At 36.1% G+C, this 20,611-nt stretch overlaps 1 protein-coding gene across 2 annotated transcripts; it reads left to right on the top strand.

Annotated features, from left to right (window-relative positions):
• The first annotated feature begins 36 nt into the window (after positions 1 to 36).
• Positions 37 to 20,506, top strand: tgfbrap1 (transforming growth factor, beta receptor associated protein 1). Of its 2 annotated transcripts, none has more exons than XM_006639250.3 (12): positions 37 to 162; positions 2,048 to 2,746; positions 4,839 to 5,033; positions 6,034 to 6,188; positions 6,581 to 6,663; positions 7,044 to 7,385; positions 8,775 to 8,832; positions 10,586 to 10,729; positions 11,361 to 11,507; positions 12,678 to 12,837; positions 14,518 to 14,951; positions 15,721 to 20,506. In XM_006639250.3, the coding sequence occupies exons 2-12, from the start codon at positions 2,062 to 2,064 to the stop codon at positions 15,907 to 15,909; spliced, it is 2,592 nt and encodes an 863-aa protein (XP_006639313.1). In that variant the 5' UTR covers positions 37 to 162; positions 2,048 to 2,061; the 3' UTR covers positions 15,910 to 20,506. The 2 variants fall into 2 exon arrangements, with proteins under 2 accessions (XP_006639313.1, XP_015219881.1); XM_015364395.2 differs by having other exon boundaries at positions 38 to 162; positions 2,045 to 2,746.
• The last annotated feature ends 105 nt before the right edge of the window (positions 20,507 to 20,611 follow it).

Below are 20,611 nucleotides of genomic sequence, written 5' to 3'. Positions count from 1 at the left end.
TCCAAATCTCGACACATCAGCTGACCGGATGTAGATGGAAAAGCGAGCAGGAAACAAACCCCAGTGTGTCTGTCTGAGCTTGGGAAAGAAGAGAAGAGTGAGGAATAAGAGGCCGTGAAACGTTATCGTCTTTAGAATCGTATTATATCACACAAGGTCTGGGTAAGAAATCCGTTCCACACACTGTTTTTTTGTGTCTGTGATTGAATTTGTAGGTATGTGCTGCCGACCGCAGGCCTGCCTCTCGTCAGAGTAATTTTGTTCCCAAAAGCCAAACCAATTCATTCTGCAAATGGTAAGAGCAAGTGCTTTTAGATCTCTTACGACAAGGCTCTAATCAAAAAAGCAGCTGGGTATTCTTATCCTATCAATATTCTAGGATCTCATTCTGTAACCAGACTCTGGGTGTTTGTCTTGGTTTTTCAGTTAGCCTTGTACTGTTTTGTCTTTTTGGTTCTGATAGCCTGTCAGCACGCAACCATTGTTTTATCACAGATTTTACGGGTGACTGTTTTTAGGAGGTTCTTCAAGTACCTGACTTCTTTTTACGAAACACGAAGCCTTGATTTCGACATGTAATGCAGTTATCCGGGCATCTGTGCGAAAGTTTTATTTGCAGGATGTGTCTTGTAGATTTGCTCAAATCTGCTCTGAGTAACTCCAGTAATTTCTTACTCGCAGATAATGCCGTCACTGAATTGTTTGGCGAATAAAATATAGTTTGCATTAGAAACCATTAAAAGCATCCATTTGTTTATAGTTTATGTTCAGTAGCCCTTATCTCTCAGACATCAGGACCCCTGCTTACAACAACCAATATCTCTCTTCAAAAGCACGTGATGTACTGAGTGAGGATTTTAGCTGATAGTTTGCAGTGTCTGTATTTAGTTCACGACTTTGGGGATGTTGTGTTTTTTATTGTTGCGTTTCGACAATTTCTCCATTTGTTTACTGTAAAAATGTAAGGAATAATGCTTGAATAACGTCAGTCTGAGATCGAGTATGCTAAATTGCACTGCATACCTTGACGTTTATGCTCCTTTTGATAGTCTGTCCTGAAAAATAGTTTTTTGGAGCTTGATAAATACTTTAAAATCCTTCACATTTAAAAATAGCCACTTTATATTGTTTTAAACGCAATTATTAGTCGAGGCATATAGCAGGATGGAATCATTTTAAATAAAAAGAAAATTGTAGCTCTCCACAGACTGGTTAGATATAGCTTTTATTGCAAAAACACGGTTAGGGACTTATTATTGTATATATCAGGGATGAACAACCCTGACTCTGGAGAGCCACAGCCCAGCAGGTCCCCCTTACATTATCCATTTTTGAAGACCAAGATTACATGAGAGTATTCATCAATTTAGTAAGTGTGATGATAGTCAAAGCAGGAGTGACCATCTTTGGCCATTGAGAGCTAAGGAGTGCTGGTTTATTTTGAAATAAGATCTACAGTATTCCATTGAGGAGGGCACAGTGGTTAGCACTGGGGTGCTGCTTGTGTGGAGTTTGTATGTTCTCCCTGTGTTCATGTTTGGGTTTCCTCTCGCAGTCCAAAGACCTACTGGTAGGTTAATTGGCTTCTTGGAAAATTGACCCTGGTTTGAGTGTATACATGTCTGTGTTTGTGTCTGTCTGCCCTGCCTGGGTGCCCTGCCTTGCACCTGTTGATTGCCAGGATTAACTCTGGCTCCCCCATCACCCTGATTTGGATGATAATACTGCTTTGATCCCTGTGCTTTCAGGAGTTTTTGTGAAAGAGGCTCCATGTGTATTTGATTGTTTTCGTTTGAATGTTTGTAGTTTTTGATGTCATAGAAGAAATTATTTAATAGATCAAAATGGTAAATATGGTTTTAGTAAGATAAAATGGGATATGAGTTCTAACAGTGGAAGAAATGAAAATAGTCTATGGATTGCAACCCTGTAGCCCTTTTGCCTCAATGGTAAGCCGGAAGTTACTGTATATAAGTGTTAGACCCTTCATTTGTTGTAGTCTGGTGATTTGGGGCCTGAAAAGTTTATTTTCTTCTTTCCCCAGTAGATGACCGTGACAGCATGAGTGTGAAAGCTTTTGAACTTGTTCTCGCGGTAGAGCGAGAGCTCCTGATGGGAGACAAACCCCGCATCAACATAGAGTGCATCGAGTGCTGTGGCAAAAACATCTACATTGGGACCAATGACTGCTTTCTCCACCACTTCCTGCTCGAAGAGAAGAGTTCATCAAAAGGGAACCCGGCCTTTGCAGCTCAAAAGCAACTGCAGAGACATCTGGGTCTCAAAAAGCCAGTGAATGAGCTGAAGGCAGCTTCTGCCCTGAATAGGCTAATTGTACTCTGCGACAACACCATAATGGTTGTCAACATGCTGAACTTGGAGCCTGTTCCGTCCGGGGCCAAAATCAAAGGTGTTGTCACTTTTACCGTGAATGAGAACCCTGTCAATGGTGACCCCTTCTGTGTGGAAATTGGTGTTATTTCCGTCAAGAAAAGGACCATACAAATTTACATGGTTTATGAGGATCGTGTTCAGATTGTTAAAGAATTGTCCACCCCAGAGCAGCCGTCTGCAATTGGTCTGGATGGCTATTTCCTGTGTTTGGCACTAACAACACAGTATATCATCCTTAACTACAACACTGGAGCTTCTCAGGACCTTTTCCCCTATGACAGTGAAGAAAGGAAACCTATAGTTAAGAGAATAGGAAGAGAAGAGTTCCTGTTAGCTGCACCTGGAGGTTTAGGTAAGTCCTCTATTAGACCACAAATTCGCAGTTTTACATATTTTTTTTGTGTTACATAAGAGTAGGCTGTCTAGGAGGTACATACTGCTTTGCTAAAGCAAAAAGAGGCACAAACATTTATAGCAATAAAAAAACACAATAGAAGAAGTAATATCAACAGTGAATTTGTATGTCGCATTCATAAATGTGATCAATTTGGATATAACTCTCTCAAATAAAACTCATAAAAAAACTTAAAATCTTTTTGTGTGAATGAATTGTTTACTTACTAAGCCTATATCTTGAAGATTTTAGAATTTTGGGAATGTAGATAATGTTAAAGTTTGGCACAATTTTTCCATAAATGTTTTAAGAAAAGGAGGGTAGCACGAGTGACAAAGTTTTTCTCTGTGCTAAAGGCACACTTGTATTTATTTCTTTATCTTTTGAGTTAGGTCAAAATCTGTAGCTACAGCTGTTTGTGATGGAAGAGTGCTGGGTTATTTTATTGTAGATATGCAAGTTGTACCAAAGAGAGTAGAAAGATCACTGTTTTGTCAAATGAAGTGTAGATTACATTAAGTTCATCATGCAGTCTACTATTCTATTTTGTGAGCTCTGTATATTTCACTTTGATTTTCCACACCCTTTGTCTTTATGTCCCCTATTGCTTCCATTTCATTAATGCATGAAGCACAACGTTAAGTTGTGTACTGATCATCAAAAGAAACGTAACCCTATGCTTGTATTTTTAGAAAAATAAAGTATATGACTTTTGTATATTGCTCAAATGTTTTGGCGTCATTTTGATCAATCGATTATGCATTAGTGATTGTTGGGTTAGCACTGGTGAAAATCTAGGAGGAAAACCAAATGATCCAATGAACTCTGTGTGTTAAGAGAACCGGACCTTCATGCAATTGGTATGTTCCACCTCCACCTCATGTGGAGTTGTTAGAAGAGGAATTCCATTGTGGCCGAGCTGTGCCACAGAACCCCACTTGCAGTGATTTATGGTGTCCTAACTACCCTGTGCTATTTTGATGAGGCCTATGGATTTCTCTGTGTTTCCTGTGGGCTCATCCTGATGCGACAACATTACAGAAAGTCGTTGCACATCCTTATGGTGCTCAACACATTTCTTGCAATATAAAGATGTTCTAGGTGCACAGTGGATACCCTTCTTGTCAGACATTGAATATGTACGGGATGTGCTGTGGTCATGTGTAGCATCTAGGGCTCAGAGACCAGTGAACAGATACATGCCTGTCCAGACTCTACAAATGGAATGGCACAGAATCCCACAAGACACCATCCACAACCGGGTGCAATAGATGTGTTGCTGAGAGATGCATCAATACTAATGTATTGCTTCCAGCTGTGGCCACATGCTAATAGCCTTTGACCTTCGCAGTACACACCCCTGTTGATGTACACACACCTATAAATGACAGATGTTAGTCAGCAATGAACTTGGCTTTTTTGTTCAATAAATTGTCTGTGCTCCTGACAATTTATGAAAGTTACTGTGAATCTGTTGTAGTTATAAGTAATGAGTGTCTTCTGATGCATGGTATCTTTCTCATTTGATCTTTCTTTAACATGTTCTTTACTATGTAGAAATCGCAAGTAATTTGTTACCTAACAAGCTGTAGATTTTTTTTACTTTATAAAGCAATATTTATGCTTTTCTTTACAGCATATACTAGTGTGGTCTATATACTATATTGATACTAGTGCATAAGTAGGAGTTTTTTGTCAACATTATTAAATATTAAATACAATGTGACTGATTTAGCTATATAGACGGTTTTTCAGTCATTTGAAAGTTGTATTTAATAAAGTACTTGTCCAACATGTAAAACATAAGACGTTTCCTATGTACTCCTGCTTGCAGTAATGTAGCCATGTTATCCCATTCCATAAAGCTGCATCACTCAAAAAAAAAAGCTCATTGTTACAGTTTCAAACTGTGGAGAACAGAAGAATTGTCCACACATTGACTATTCAAGTTAGGACTGTGCCCTAACTTCATCCTTCTCGCAGTATGAAGGAAAAAATATGGGTTCTAAGGGTTAAAAAAATAATTTTGTTTTTTTTATGTATTTTTCAGGAATGTTTGCCACAGCTGCAGGAATTTCTCAGAGAGCCCCTGTTCGCTGGTCAGAGAATGTGATTGGAGCTGCTGTTTGTTTTCCCTATGTGGTGGCTCTGGATGAGGGATTTATCACTGTGCATAGCATGCTTGACCAACAGCTGAAGCAAACCCTTTCTTTTAGGGATGGACATATATTACAGGATTTTGAAGGTACTTCATTCTTCTGTATAAAATAAAGGATTACCAGCCAGCATTTGCTCCAAAAGTGTTCATTGTAATCATCTGTATATTTCAAATGTACTTACATTTTATCATACAATGATATCATAGTTCTTTTAAAGCTACAAACATTTGCTGAAGTGTTTTCAAAGATTCAAAGCTTAGAAAGCTTTTGGTCCTGTCCTTATATTGGAAAGCCTTGAACAGTTGTAAGGTACGTTAGGCATTCATTCAATGGTAAGTATAGCGGTAGCTGTTTTTTTGTACTTTCACTTGACAAATTCGTCTGCTGTTAAAAGTCAGGCATTTAAAGTCCAGACATTATAATATCTTCAGAGTTCCCGATATGCTCATGTAGCACCCAGCCCTAATATCCCTGTGTCTTCCTGAATATTGTTCACATCTATTTTACAGTTGCCCCACTTACTTCGTTTTTCTGTTGACATGCTTGTTTTGTGTATTCACATCAAAGCAAGAGAGTGGAGCTTAAAGTAAAATTGGATGTAAGGGGATGCTGAAATGCCAAAGTTTTAAACGCTATGCATAATGTTTATGCTTGGCATCCATGGTTATTTGTATTTGTCAATTTGTGGCCTAGTTATTTTCATATATTTCACTGGTTGGAGGTTTATTTAGATTATGGTTGTTTACAAAGGAGGCAGAACCACGTGTTCAAAAGACAGGTGTGAAGCCTGGTAAAGTTGCTCTTTAATCAGGTTCTGTTACTATACCAATTTGCTCCTGTGGAGTGTTGTGCAGTCTCTACCCAAATTCTTGAACCAGGTTTTTTGCTAGTTTTATCTAGCTCATGCATGCTGTTCTGGGGTCAGTTTGTTAACTCGACTTTTATCTTGCCTTTGCTTTGGAACTGATTAAACTGCTGTTGCAAGCTTTCCAGATTTTCATTCCCTTTCTTTCTGATGGCACTGGTTGTGACTCCTCGTTCTATCCATGTTGTTTTATGGTAGTCCTATTTTTTGTTTTACCACAGGGAAGGTGGTTTTAACCACCACAAAAGCAGTATATGTGCTGGTACCCTTGCCTTTGGAGAGACAGATCCAGGACCTTTTGGCCAGTCACAGAGTGGAAGAAGCTCTTGTCCTGGCTGAGGGAGCCCGAAGAAACATTCCTAAAGATAAATTTCAGGTCTTTTTTTTATATGTTTTTCAACTGCATTAGTGTTCCATTACATTTTAAGTCTCTTAACTGTCAGAAGCTGTCCCCTACATTGAGTGTCATTTTGAGAGCCATTCCCACATGAATGTATTAATCAAATAGATTATTTAAACAGTAGTTAGGTTTACATATTTATGGTATTGCATGTTTAGTTTGTGAACAATATAGTTGAATTACAACATTAAAGTATTTTCCAAATCTGGAAAAAATCAGTAAGGAAGCATGACGTCATACGCAGTGCTGTGTTTCATAAATTGAAAAGAGTGTGCTCACCTCATGATAGTAAAAATACACTATAGATATACATATTAGAAAGCAATTGGTACTGCTGTTGCTAACATGTTTTACCCTCTTTTGTTCAGGTAATGTACAGGAGGATTCTCCAGCAAGCAGGATTTATACAATTCGGACGGCTTCAATTTTCTGAGGCTAAAGAACATTTCAGGTGACTTTTCCTTCTATCATTTTGAAACAGTTTTTAATGATTAAAATACTCTTTCACTTTTTTATTTTTCATTTTGAAATTCGATTAGAGGGGGAAAGCCCCCTGTTGTAATTGTTTTTTTGAAAAGGGATGTACTTTGTTTTGGAATATGAACTGCAGAGTTGATCTTTAGAATTACAAGTGTCTTAAGCATTTAGATTTAGTCCAATTAAATGGCCTGTGAATGTTAAAACGTACTCTGCAATAGTCTGTCATCACTAAGCCAGGGTACAGTTTTGATTCTTTTGATTAGATTATATGCCATGAAATGTTGATTTACTTGAGAACCTTCAGGTCTGGATATGTATTTTTGTTCAACTTTTTTGATGTGATCCTTACAGGAAGGGCCATCTGGACGTGCGTGAGCTAATTTCTCTCTATCCTCTGCTCCTGCCTACCACTTCCACCTTCACACGCTCGCATCCTCCTCTCCACGAGTTTGCAGACCTCAACCACCTCACACAGGGAGACCAGAAGAAGATCCTCAAGTGCAAGAGGTTCCTCATCAGCTATCTGAGCGAGATCCGCAGTACAGAAGTAGCCAATGGATACAGGGATGACGTGGACACTGCATTGCTGAAGCTGTATGCAGAAGCAAACCATGAAAGCCTGCTGGATTTGTTAGTTTCTGAGAATGCTTGTGTCCTAATGGACAGTGTTCCTTGGCTGGAGAAACACAAAAAGTATGTCAATAAGGAGACATTGTTTCCTTAACAATCTATTGGTTTATAACACAAACTGGTGACAGGGTTTAGAAACAATTCCTTAATATGAGATGTGAATGTAATTTCTGAAGTCAGTGATACTATTTTCTTTTAAAACCATAACAAATCTATTATGCTGTGCTTTCATGACTGTAAACACATTTATATTTGTGGTTTCTAACCATTCAGGGATGGGTTTATCAAAATAACTATTCTGAGATACCAAGAACACATTAAATTATTACTTCTTTATTAGTTCAGCATTCCTAGTTATAGGAGTATTTTTATGAAAGTATAGAAGTATTTTTATAGAAACACTTTCATAAAATGTTGCATTTATAAAATAAGTGCTAGAGATTTAAGAACGTGAGAAGTTGCAGCATACTCCGGTAAAAAAACGTTCATACAATATGCTGTAAGTCATAAAATCTTTAAAAATACCAGTTTAAAGTATATGTTGAACATGTCTGCTCTATAATCTCCTATTCATTTCACAGAATTTTGGAATATTTAGATTGGGCCAGAGAGTTAACAGTTAAACAAAAGCTTTTGGTACCATTAGTTGTATAAGCCATCGATTTATGTATAGATCTAATCTTTTAATATGTATTAATGTATACTACTTATGTATTGTGATGATTGCCACTATCAGATGATGTGTGTGTGTATAGTGTTATAAGGTGGTTTATGAATATAATGTAAACATGAGTATAAAAAAGTAACAGGTCTTTATGGTTAAATATTTAGTTATTGATTGACTAAGACCTGGACTGAATATAAACATCAGCACACTGCCGATTCCAGGAAGCAAAGTACGAAGCAATATAAACATGGTGCCAGTTAAAAAGTCATTGATGATTCACTCTCACCTTGTTTATATAAAATAAACTGAAAATATTTAGCAATGACAGTATTTGGCGATCCCTTTCAAGGAAACATCTGTGATAACAAGGCAGTCTCTTAGTAAGATAAGATCACTTTATTGGCCATATACAATTTCTTAGGAATTTGTCTTTTCGCATACCCCAACTTGCTCTCCATGAGACAGACAGGGAGAGAAGCTTGGGGTCAGAGTGCAGGGTCAGCCATTTATACGGCTCCCCTGGAGCAGTTGGGGTTAAGGGCCTTGCTCAGGGGCCCAAAGGAATAGGATTCCTCTGCCGGCCGCGGGATACGAACCGGCAGCCTTCTAGCCACAGGCGCAGATCCTTAACCACAGAGCCACCACACCGCCCCCAGTGCAGTAAGGCCTGCGCTGTGGAGCAGGCTGCACAAAACTTCACATAAAACTAATAGGTTCTATAAGTTTTAATAAACACATGATTCTAAAGATAATACTAAAATACATTTTCTGTTTTTCATTTTCAGGTTTTTTGCACTTGGACTTCTCTATCATTACAATGGTCAAGATGATGCTGCAGTGCAGGTATTAAATTTTTAGCATTTGCATTTTGAGCATTTAGCACATCCAATTAGAAATTGTATTATTAATACTGTGGCACTATCTAAAAAAGGGATATTCTGTGTATCAATGCTGTCACAGTGTGCATCCCACTCACTTAAACAATTAGATCTTTAACCAGTATACAGTATTTTATATGCAACCCAGTGCATATCAGTATATAAGTATATTTAAATAACTTATATATTCAGATAACGTATGTTGTGTATTCTTTTAATTAACCCCATTTAGTTACCTTTGACATAAAAAACTTTAAGACTAAACAGTCTTTAAAAAACATGTAATATAGCCTCTAATTTAATTTAATTTAATTTAGTCTCTGAGATCAGATCAAAGTTCACATGATGTTTCTTGAAGTGACCTATGTATTCACTTATGGAAAAAACATACAACATTAAATGAGAACATTTTACTTAGAACTGTGAAGAATCAGCATTTTATTCAATTAAAACAGTTGGTAAGACCAGTGCACCTCTCATGATGGTGTAGGGTGGTAAACTTCTTAATCCATGCTGTGTAGTACATTCTTATTCTATATGAATTGTTGAATCTGTATACCTCCCAGATGAGGTGGCATTCTTTGGAGCATCTGCTGTTCCTTCCTTTCTCCACACTTAATCCTTTTCAAACTTAGGAAAAGCTTCATATTTGTCTTTTCAGTCACTATAATCCCATATTCTCCTGGCTCTCCTAGCAAATTGTGAGGCATAGAAGACTGGAACTGGTTCATAAGCAAGCATATAGCCAATGAATCCAAGGAGTTTATCGGGGGAAAAAATTGAATATCTCAGGCTGGTCAAGTCAGTCTCCAGGTTTAAATCCAAGCGGGCATGCATTTTTCACACTGAAAAAAATTCAAGTCAGAACTTTTCAAGTGTAATCACTAAACAGCATCTCATACAGTATATAGACTTTATGCAGTTATTGTGTGAAAGGGACAGGCAACCTATATGGAAGATGTATATGTAATGGATGTATATCTTCCATCCATACATCCATTTTCTTACCACTTTATTCAATACCAGGTCATGGGGGAGCCAGAGGATATCTTGGCACAAAACAGGTGCAAGGCAGGGTACATCCTGGAGTGGATACCAGCCCATTGCCGATGATCATTGTACCAGTGTGCCTTCCCATATTGATCTTCTGATCACTAATTCAATTTGCTTGAGTGCAAAGCAAACTATTAATATTATATATAATTTATATATATATACAATTTGATTTAACTGACCCAGTAATTGTATTTGGCACTGTAGTTTACACACTGGTCATCATATGTCATGTATGTCACATCTGTTTTAATTTATATTCTGATATTTTCTTAAACAGTGTAAACATTTTAAGCTGTGTTTATCTCCGGGTTGCTGCTTTGCAGTCTAGTTCTGCTGATTGGCATTTGATCAAATCATTTATAGAATGCAAAGTGTGTAGCACATTTTCTTTTTCAGGTTAAGATTCTCATGTATGAAAAAAAAAAACTAACCAGAGCTTGTGTGTGTGTAGTTTGATATAGGTCCCTTTAAATAATTCACTCAATGTTTCATTTCCTAATCTCCTTTTTCAATAAAGGGAGTTGAACTGGCATTTCATTTTGTCTTTGCATTCTTGCTTCATTCCTTCAGCGAAGAGCCAAGTAGAACACTTTTAAACATTTGTAATTGCAATTGGATTTACTATTTCTCCCTCGGTGATGTCTCTCTCCTGGATTTTCTAGCTTTGGATGCAGATAGTGAATGGAGAGCTCCACGATGATACCCGAGCTGATCTGTATGAATACATAGTGGATTTCCTCACCTTCTCCTCCAAGCAAGATCTAATATGGAAATATGCGGATTGGGCTCTGCAAAAAAATGAAAAGGTCTGTATTATTATGTAAAGTATGATAAACACTGTTTATACCTATGTTTCCTACAGATCTTTCTTCCTGTAACTCTTTCTCTTTCCTTCTTGCCGTCTCTTAAGTGACTATTTTTGGTCTCTTTTGGACCCTTCATTGCTGAACATTTAACTTGTCTCTAGAAATGATCAAATTAAGAACAAAACACACAGCCTAGTGCTTTCTCATTCTCACCAAGATGTTGAAAGGTGTGTAAGATAAATGAGTGTAAGTGGCAGAGAATCAAATATCTATGTTGTCGTAATGATATAAAAATATTGTATTATACAAAAACGTATATTATTGATCAAGATTGTGTCTTAGAAGGTATCAAATCACACTATGAACTAATTGAGACCTTTTGTATTGTTAACTATGATGCCCACAGCACAATGCGCAGAAAACCCTTGACAAATAACTTATGTTGTATTTGTAATAAGACCTTTTTACTCAAGGACATCTTCATTACTTGGTTACTGTAGACTGTAACTTAGAAAATTTTAAATTCAAGAACATGGGAAGGCTTTTTACCTAACTTTTCTGAGCATCAAGTGATAGAAAAATCACAAATCTGGGCTCATGTGAATCTTATCTTGTCTTTTGTCTACATTAGGTTGGTGTTCAGATTTTTACAAAGAGACCAGAGGATGAAGAGAAGAAAGGCAAACTGAATCCAGACAATGTCATCAAATACCTACATAAATATTCACAAGCCATCATTTTGTATCTTGAACACCTTGTTTTTGAAAAAAACATTCAGGTAATGATTTAAATTATTTTTGTTGTCACTGTTTGACAAAACATTCAAGGTTCCAGAGGAACTCCTGGCTTTGTTTCTGTCTCAGATACAGAATTTAGTATATATTTGGACTTTGTTTTATTTATTTAAACCCCAGAAAGGGGGAAAAAGAAAAAGGGAGAGAAATGTAGTTAGACAAAACATGAAACATCATCATTTTATGCATTTCCTAACTTTACATAATGTTACTCAGTAGACTAGACACAACCTTCTAGACCTAACACTCTTCAAGTTGTAATTTTTGTAAGTCAGGAATAGTTATGGTATGATCTATAAATGCTTCAATGAACACTCCAATTACATCTTAAATATTCATTAGTGGTATACATTTTTGGAGTGTTTTTTTAACTTTGTATAGTGCTTTTGATTTCCACATATGTGTACTTCAGTGGATCTTAATTCATCCAATACTGAAGAATTACAGCACCTACCTGGTGATGGATAACAGCTTTTCTGTGGCAGCAGCCACACAACATAGCTGATCAGGAGGAGAAGTAAATAATTAAAATTTGGGTTAAGGGTAAATTTATGGAGCCTAGAATATGCAGGATCAGAGTGGAATTAAACCAGAACATGGGATTATCAGTAGTTTTCTGGAATCTTTATTCATCATGTAGTCCAGATCTTTCTTCTGAATGTTGGCACCTTTTATAGCAATTTCCCCTGTCCCCAAACTGGGGCATCGGTTTTGGACATTCTGTCCCACAGTGCCACTTACAGACACACAAACACCTGTATTATGATGTTATAGTAGCAGCTATAGTACTGGATTTAGAAGTTTTCCTTCCCAATGTTGACCTAATTGAACTAATTGTGCTTAGCTTTTGAGATATAGCAAGATCAGGGTACAAAGTGGTGAAACATTGGGGTATGGTATTTTACCCTAATAATTCTGTTAAAGATTCAAGCTTTGTCTTGTACAAGATATGTGGAATGGATTCCTTTCATCTGTAACCTTACTTATAATCCTTGGTATGGTTGATAGATGCAAGCCCTTTGAACTAACCTGTTGTGCACATCCATCTTGAACCTTGGACTCACTTCATCAGCACAAAGTTAATGATACTAAGGTACTTTTGCAGCGCTGCTTTACTGCAGACAGATTGTTCTGTTCTCTTTTTCTGTGCATAGAAGGAGAAGTTCCACTCTCACTTGGCTGCCCTGTACCTTGATAGAGTGCTGCAACTGCATTCCCAAAGTGAAACACCCTCAGAAGAGCTGAGCTCTTCCAGGACAAAGCTTCAGAACCTGTTGCAGAAGTCCAACCTGTACAGGGTGCAGTTATTGCTAGGTAAGGAGTCATTATCAGAGCTGATTATGCAGTATTATTAAATCTGAGGTTTTAGGAATTCTAATTTATAGTGTTATAAGACGTGTAGTTAAGACACTCATTGTAATATTTTGCTTAATCTGCAAGTGTTCATATGGTAGTTTATACAGCAATTATGGAAAGTTATACCCATTAAAGTTACAATTATAGTGACAAATGAGTTCATGTGTCATTGGTATTTGTACTGACCATATGCTGAATGCCTCGTGTAGCTTGAATACATGTGTTTTTTGTACTGTGAAAATTCTGGTACTTGCAGATTCATAATATGCTAACCATGTTTTAATATAACTTTTCTGTAATATGCAATACCGATCACTAAAGAAATACACACAGTTTTTACTTTTTGTTATCCATATAATAGTGCTCAGACTGTTTTGTTGAAGTTGCCATGTGTATTGTTGGCTTCCTCATCCTAATGTGGGAATTGTCTGACTGATTTCCTTGTCTAATGTATAATTTGTGAGTTGCTATAAATGTAATTGCTATTTACTTTTATTGTATCCTTTATTGTACCTATACAGTGTGTTAGAAATAATAACTTAAAATTAGTTCCTGAATCGATGTTATTAGAAGAAAAATGTTTTCCCTCACATTATGCTGCTCCAGTGTAAACTCTTTACTTTTATGGGCTTGCCACGGTACTCTTATATGAAAGTATCTGATGTTCTTCTAGTTCTTGTAAATCAAACATCAAAGTTTCTAATATTAGATCTTGGTGTATGTCTTGGTACAGTACAGTCTTGGTTTGTTACTGTCTTAAACCAAAATTACCCTTGCTATACCATATTTACAGAAAATTAAATCTTTCCCTTTTATTTTCCGCCCTTAAATGTACCATTGATTTCTGATCATATTTCTTTTACACTGATTAAAATATTTTTTCAAATATTTAAAATGGCAAACATTTATTGAACGACAACTAAATCTAAATTGCCTATGAGCCAGACAGCTTGATCCAGGAACAAATCCGGGTAATAAATTCTTATCTTTTGGTATGAAATGCAAACAAATGGAATATTGAGTTTTCAATGCACATAGAAATAAATGGTTAGCTTTGCAAATATTTACCCCGAAGTTACAATAAACCTTTAGTTCTTTCTCCATATGATGTGAATACAGCATTTCTTGTTTAGTCCTGCTGTATGGAAAAAAAATATTTTGATTTTACTTTTTAATACATTTCAGATTCAAGTTATTTTTTTCCTAAAAAAATAAATAGGTCACAGTTCTCTGTGGACATTAATAAGAGTCACCAAACAACATACATGTTGGCCTTTCTACTTGAGAAAATCCTCTTTGATTCTAATATTTTAATCCTTAAAAACACTTTTGGAGTTTTGGGGAATTCAGATGCCATTTCTGTAGAATGCCAATTGTTTATTTGCATTAAGACATTAATGTAAATTTAGATTGTTTGAATACATTATGTTTTTTTAATTTTAGGTCTATTTCCTCAAATGAAATATTTATGGATAGCATGAGTCAGTGCATACATCCTGCCTTTGATTTACGTACTTGACACTTGTATTTCTAATAATAAAAAGCTGATGAGATAATATGAAGCCATAAAATCCAGTGTTTCGAGTGATTTGGAAGATAGTGTCACACTTGTGTCTAAGTTGTTCTGATATTTTGCAGGTAAAATTAAGGACACAGATCTGAAGTTTGAGTGTGCAATACTGTACGGAAAGCTGGAGGAGTACGATAAAGCACTTCATATCCTTGTTCATCAGCTCAAAGACTTCCAAGCTGCAGAAAGATATTGTCTGTGGGCCTCCGAGGACAAAGATCCATCCTACAGACAGCGGCTTTTTCACATGTTGCTTGCACTATACATGGACCCTTCTATCTCCAATGATGCCTTAGTAATGGCTGCTGTGGACCTATTGAACAGGCATGCAGAGGTCTTCGATGCAGTTCGTGTTTTAAGACTTGTTCCAGAGAGCTGGTCAGTCCAGCTTCTCTGTCCCTTCCTTAGTGGAGCCATAAGGGAAAGCATGCATTCCAAGCGCATGTCTCAGGTCGCACTGGGATTAGCAAGATCAGAGAACATCATTCACAAGCATGAAAAGGTATGTCTTTGTGCCATTACAGCCTGCTTTGATTATACATTTAAGTCAGTGAACTTTCTTTAGAACTTAACAAATGACATTGCACTGTCGATGCCAAAAGATTATAGTGATGATTGGGTGGAATGTTTTTATTACTGTGCATACAGGTATAAGTAATTTGCAAATACCTTTGTCTGCAAAGGGTATTAACTAGTTACTTCAGTCCATCAGCATCAACTTCAGCTTTTTTCTGTTTGGCAAAGTGTTAGAGGATTGGTTGTCAGTGTCTGCAATCAGTAATAAAGCACTTCATTAAGCTTTACTTATAAAATAAAACATGTGAAATGTGGAATTTATTAGAATATAGCACATGCTTTTTGGTGTTCTGATGGAACAATCAGAATGTAACTGTACTTAGTTGTGGTGTTGCCAGAATTCACCTAGTGAGGTAGATGTAGTATATTTTTTCACCAAACTTGAAAAAATAGGTGGTACCCAAAGGTTTTGTCAGCTTGTTCATTTCTTTCACTTTCTCACGTCCCTTACCACCTGACTTTGCCACTAGTGCAAAGATGTTAATAAACAGTATTTTGAATACAGTTTGGTGAAACTCATTCTTTGGATACTTATTTGGTTATGAATGAGTCCCAAAACCATTATGGAATATGGGCTTTTGCCAAAACCCTGGTGATTGAGAACTATTTACAGTTTTATGACGCCCAGTCCTGTTTTGTATCATTTTAAAATTGTTTGATTTGAATCACATTTGTCCCGTGTTTTTCCTCTACAGATGAAGTCTAAAGGTGGTCCGATTTTCTTGTCTGAGAAGAAAGGCTGCCAGTTGTGTCATAACACATTCAGTGAGCCTGAGTTTGTGTTTCACCCCAGTGGCATTCCAATCCACACTCACTGTGCAGCCAAGAGGAACAGAGAGTCTCCTAGCAGGAGGCAATATCCAAATGTCAACAACCATACCTGAAACAACCATTTCTTACTAAACTCTTAATCCTTCTTGCAAACATTTCTGAAAGACAAGAAATGGAGCTTGATCAGCATTGGTAAAGCACTGAAAAGCACAGAGGAGAACTGCTGTCAACATGTGAACTTCAAGCACTCAGCCTTTATACATGGACAAGTCTTGTGTAAACCCGAAACTATTTATTCTATGTTCCTATCCATATAAACAGTGAGACTGAATAACTGTGAATGCTTTCTTCCCCTCCTGACAATTCCATCCCAATGAAATTGCAGAACAAGAAATTAAACTTTTATGATAAAAATAAAACAAAGGGCTGTGCCAGGTCTGTGCTAACATCTTCTGTTCCATTACCTCTATAGTGAGACATCCTTCATGTGATTTCTTCCTCCTTTGTCAGCCCCCTGCTTGATCCTGTCCGTACGTATTGATTGTAGTGTCTTGATATACAGCAAAACATTAATTCTTTGAGCTTCCATGAAGTTCCTAATTGTGCAATGAAAGTAAAACACCTGCAATATTTTGTTCTTAAAAAGTAGTTAAAGTGTTGGGGAATGGCATTATAACATCTTTCACTCATGACAGTGGAAGGCAAAAGTGACTTGTGCTCCCAGCATTTTTACAGTCTGCTTTTACTATGCTTCCCTTTTTTGTGTAGTTTTCAGTGTCAGATTCATGCTTCACCTTGCTTTGGACAACTCACTCTTGAGGAAGGGGGTTTGGAGACTGCAGATCATTCTCCAGTCTGGCAGTGCAGTCTGACCCTCTTATAATGCATTGAATTTCAAGAGGATTATGGGTAAGCTTTGAGACTAGAACAGTTTGAAAAGTGGATGATATGCAAGGCACTTTCAAAGTCTTTCAGTCACTGCTGAAAATAATATTTCTGCATCAGCACTCTTATTTGTCTGGAGGTGACATTTTTATGTGCATCATTTATGTGTCTGTGATACGTTTTGTGTACCCAGTGATTTAAAGTATATTGACTTAATAGTCAAAATAGTCTTCTCATATTGAATACTGTATAACTAGTCTACATTACAAATTTTAGCTGTTGTCAACAGCAAAGAACGTTACTTACAAAACTCCTTCCTTAACTCTTGGGTATGTAGAAGACAATGTTTTCCTTCCTTGGGTCCCCAGCCAAGATCGGGAGGATACTGAAGAACCTTCTACAGTAAATGACTATTACATATACTAATATGTTCAGTGTGGTAACAAATCATCCCTGTGTTTTACTTTCTGTGACTAAGTGTTTAAGCTTTTATTCTCAGACTAAGCTTGTATTCCAGTCTTAATCTGATTTTTTAAGGAGGTATTGTTTCAGTTGTCTTTTCTTGTAATGAAGATATCAGGCTTTTAATTTAAGATGTTTCAGCTCAAAAGTAGATCTTTTGTCCCTGTTTGAAATGTTCTGCATTTCCTTTTTCTGTTGCACTTTCCTACACTTTGATCTGTCCTTGAGCTACAGTAGTATGTTTGTATCAAGTGAAATGGCTGCTTTTGAGGTGGAGGTCTAATATCCCAGTGCTGCTGCTGCTGGGTTAAGGTGTTTAAATTGCCAAATTTACCGTCCTTATTTCTGTTAATTGCAAGTATAAACCATATTGCCTACACTGACCAATTTCCATGAAAACATTAGACCCAGGTCAATGCACTTCTTATTTCCATTTGATTTTCTCCTGAAGTTGTTAAAAGTATTTTTCTGTCATATCTGGGTGCTTTGGATGCAGAAAGCAGGTGCATGAGTTTATATAATATACTGTATATCCTATCTGTATCTTAACCTCAGTACTATTACAGGATATCAAGGGTGTTAAAGGTTTGCTGGGCTAATATTGTATTTGTTAGCATGAGAAAGATATTTGGGTTTTCATTTTAGTAAATGCAGAAAATGCTGAATCCAAAGTTTACAGAGAACAGAGAAGTAAACACAGAAACAGAATATCTACTCTTAAGTCTAATCACATTTCCCTTTGAAACTATTCACCTACAAATGGCTTCCTTAGGGAAGACAAAAATATAGATTTGCCATGTTATACAACTGATGGATTTTGACATTCATTAAAAAGACCGTACCTGCTGGGAAATAGCAGTATAATAGACAATATTTCCCCCATTGCTTTCCTTTGGCAATTATACAGTCAGACATTAGCTCTGGGCATTTTGATTCTGCATCAGTAACCTTATGGGATACAGTTACTTAATACTGATACCACTATTATGGTAGTTCAGTCATAGTTTAGATCCATCAGTGATAAAACAGTAATATCTCTGAAATAATTTACATAAAAATTATGAAGAGTCAAACAAAAACAAAAGATGGTATACTTCTGTACACTGTTAAGGTATTTAACTGTGTTTAAGAAGGAAAAATAATAACAGCACATATGTTAATGAAGTGAAATAACCGGTGACAGTAAAATTATTATTCATCCCCGATTTACAGGTTCCAGATTCATCTGCTTGCATAATGCAACACTACATAATCATTACTTGAACTTTATAATTAATGGACTGTTAATGTATCTGTTTGTGATGTACAAGCAATGTGATGAGTACTTCAGTCCTGAATTTAACCTAAGGAAAAACAGGAAGTATACATCCCAATTACACTGAAAGTACCATTGAAGGCATTTAAGTAGATCTTGGATTCTATGAATCTAAGTAAAAGCTTAAAGCTTACAAAAAAGCTTAAAAGACAGTAAATGAAAAGAGATCACATTTTCAATAAAATTCAGTTTAAACCTGTAATATTAGATTTTAGCTGCAGTGATTTTGTTTTTTTAATGCTGTTGCTTTTTACAGAGCTCTTTCTTAAAATTTAAAGCTGTAACAGCATCTCTGAACAATTTAGCAAATAGTTTTGTTAGCCTTAGAAAATATTCACAATGTACTATGTTTAACATCCTGTGTTTCTCTAATACAGATCATGATTAAGATTTATGCATTAAAATATGCATGTTAAATGCAGTCTTTATATCCTGCGTTGTATGCAGAATGAAACATTACTCTTTTGTGTGATATTCATTGTATTCAATGTTAATTACAGATTTGTTTTCATCTGTCCAATGCACTTGTGAATGGAAGATAACTGAAATCATTCTGCCTATTTTTTTCTTTTGGAAAAGGGACTGGACCTTAATACTTGAATTTTTTCAAATAGGATGACAAAGTGATAGCAATTGTTCTGATTATGTGTTGTGGGTTGACTGATAATATCCAGTAAATTATGAAGTTGTGTTTTATTCATACGTTTCTGTATAGTGAAACACTGTAAAAAGTTGCAGTTTTAAATATACTGTATATTGTTTATAACCTGTTGTTTTAGCCTTAACATACTGTATATAATTATGGGTGAAGGCTATAAAATACAGTAAAAGTAATTTAAAAAGCCCTGTTTTATATAGATACCAAAAACATCCCATTTCAAAGGCAGTAAATATGCCATTCTTAATATAGTTATATGTTCTGCTTACAATCAGTCAATCAGAACTCTGAACAAAAATAAGCACCCATGCTTTTAAAGAAAAAAAAGTTCTTTAACATGCTAGTTAATGTCTGGGGTTCTGTTTACTAAAATCATCATTCTCACTTAGTAATGCACTACAGTCCATCACAACCATGGTCCTATTGCCCAAGATAGCAGAAGGAAAACCTCTTAATCTTTCGGGAATCCATAACCGTGCCTGTTTCTCCAGCACTCTAAACACGCCAATCATTCTTCCAAGCACCGTACTGTTCCATGCTTACTTAACTTTAAAGCATATAAAACAGGACATTCTAAACATTTTTTCATATCATCTTAATTATCTTTAGTAATCTTTGTTGCTTACTGTTTGAGTACTTTGTGGTTGTATCTTTAATAGCCCTTTTTTGTTTTGAGATGCTGATTTTATTATATATATGTTTGCTGCACAATTATTTTTTAATATGGCCTACTGTACATGATTTACTGCTCTTTAATCTAATGGACAGATCTGGAGGGAAAGACAACCTAGTCCATATTAACACAATTAAAAACACTTTTCAATACTATAGGCTCTGTTTTCTGTTAAATATTCTATGTGTAGCAGACTGAAACCTTCAGCTTCCAAGGCATTTCTAACTGAAAAATTCAATCTGTCATTTACTCAGTTGCTTGATGAATTAGTTTTAAGTAAACCCCGTTACCTTTCACTGAAAACTAGCCTTCAATATGGCAGTTAAATCTGTTTTATTTTACTATATGTGCATTGTTTTTTTTAATTAGACAATTTGGTTGAAGTCTATTTACATGTGAAATTACTGTATTAACATCGAAGCCATTTCCCTACAGGAACATGAACCAAAGTGGAGATTTTCTTCCAGTTGAGGTGATTGTTAGTATTTCAAAATGGTTTCATACAGGGTAATGGAAAATCTTTCATCCTCAATCTTATTTATTCAAAACACCATCTTCTCAAAATCCTTTTCCATGTTGCTGTCTTTATATCACTAAACTACTTTATAAATACATACAGATATATTTATACTGTTTGTTGCTTTCTAAATTGATGCCATTGTAGGTGGAATGTACAAATGTAAAGAAATTTGAATAAATTTGAGTAGCTTTATTCTACTGGCCTGTTATTTGTGATTGCTGTTTTACTTTTACTTTATTCTAAGATGTCAAAGTTTCCTTCACTGATCATTGTTTATGCATCTCAAATCTCGAATTGCAGGA

This window comes from Lepisosteus oculatus, chromosome 15 (assembly GCF_040954835.1).
Source record: "Lepisosteus oculatus isolate fLepOcu1 chromosome 15, fLepOcu1.hap2, whole genome shotgun sequence".
In the NCBI taxonomy this organism is placed as follows: domain Eukaryota; kingdom Metazoa; phylum Chordata; class Actinopteri; order Semionotiformes; family Lepisosteidae; genus Lepisosteus; species Lepisosteus oculatus.
The sequence above is the reverse complement of the archived record's forward strand: the minus strand, read 5'-3'. Positions and strand labels throughout refer to the sequence as shown.

Bases quoted from the DNA above. Each gene is read 5' to 3' on its own strand.
- tgfbrap1 (XM_006639250.3), top strand. From the start codon at position 2,062: ATGAGTGTGAAAGCTTTTGAACTTGTTCTCGCGGTAGAGCGAGAGCTC. The intron at 2,747-4,838 runs GTAAGTCCTCTA...TGTATTTTTCAG, and splicing joins AGCTGCACCTGGAGGTTTAG to GAATGTTTGCCACAGCTGCA. The intron at 6,189-6,580 runs GTCTTTTTTTTA...TCTTTTGTTCAG, and splicing joins TTCCTAAAGATAAATTTCAG to GTAATGTACAGGAGGATTCT.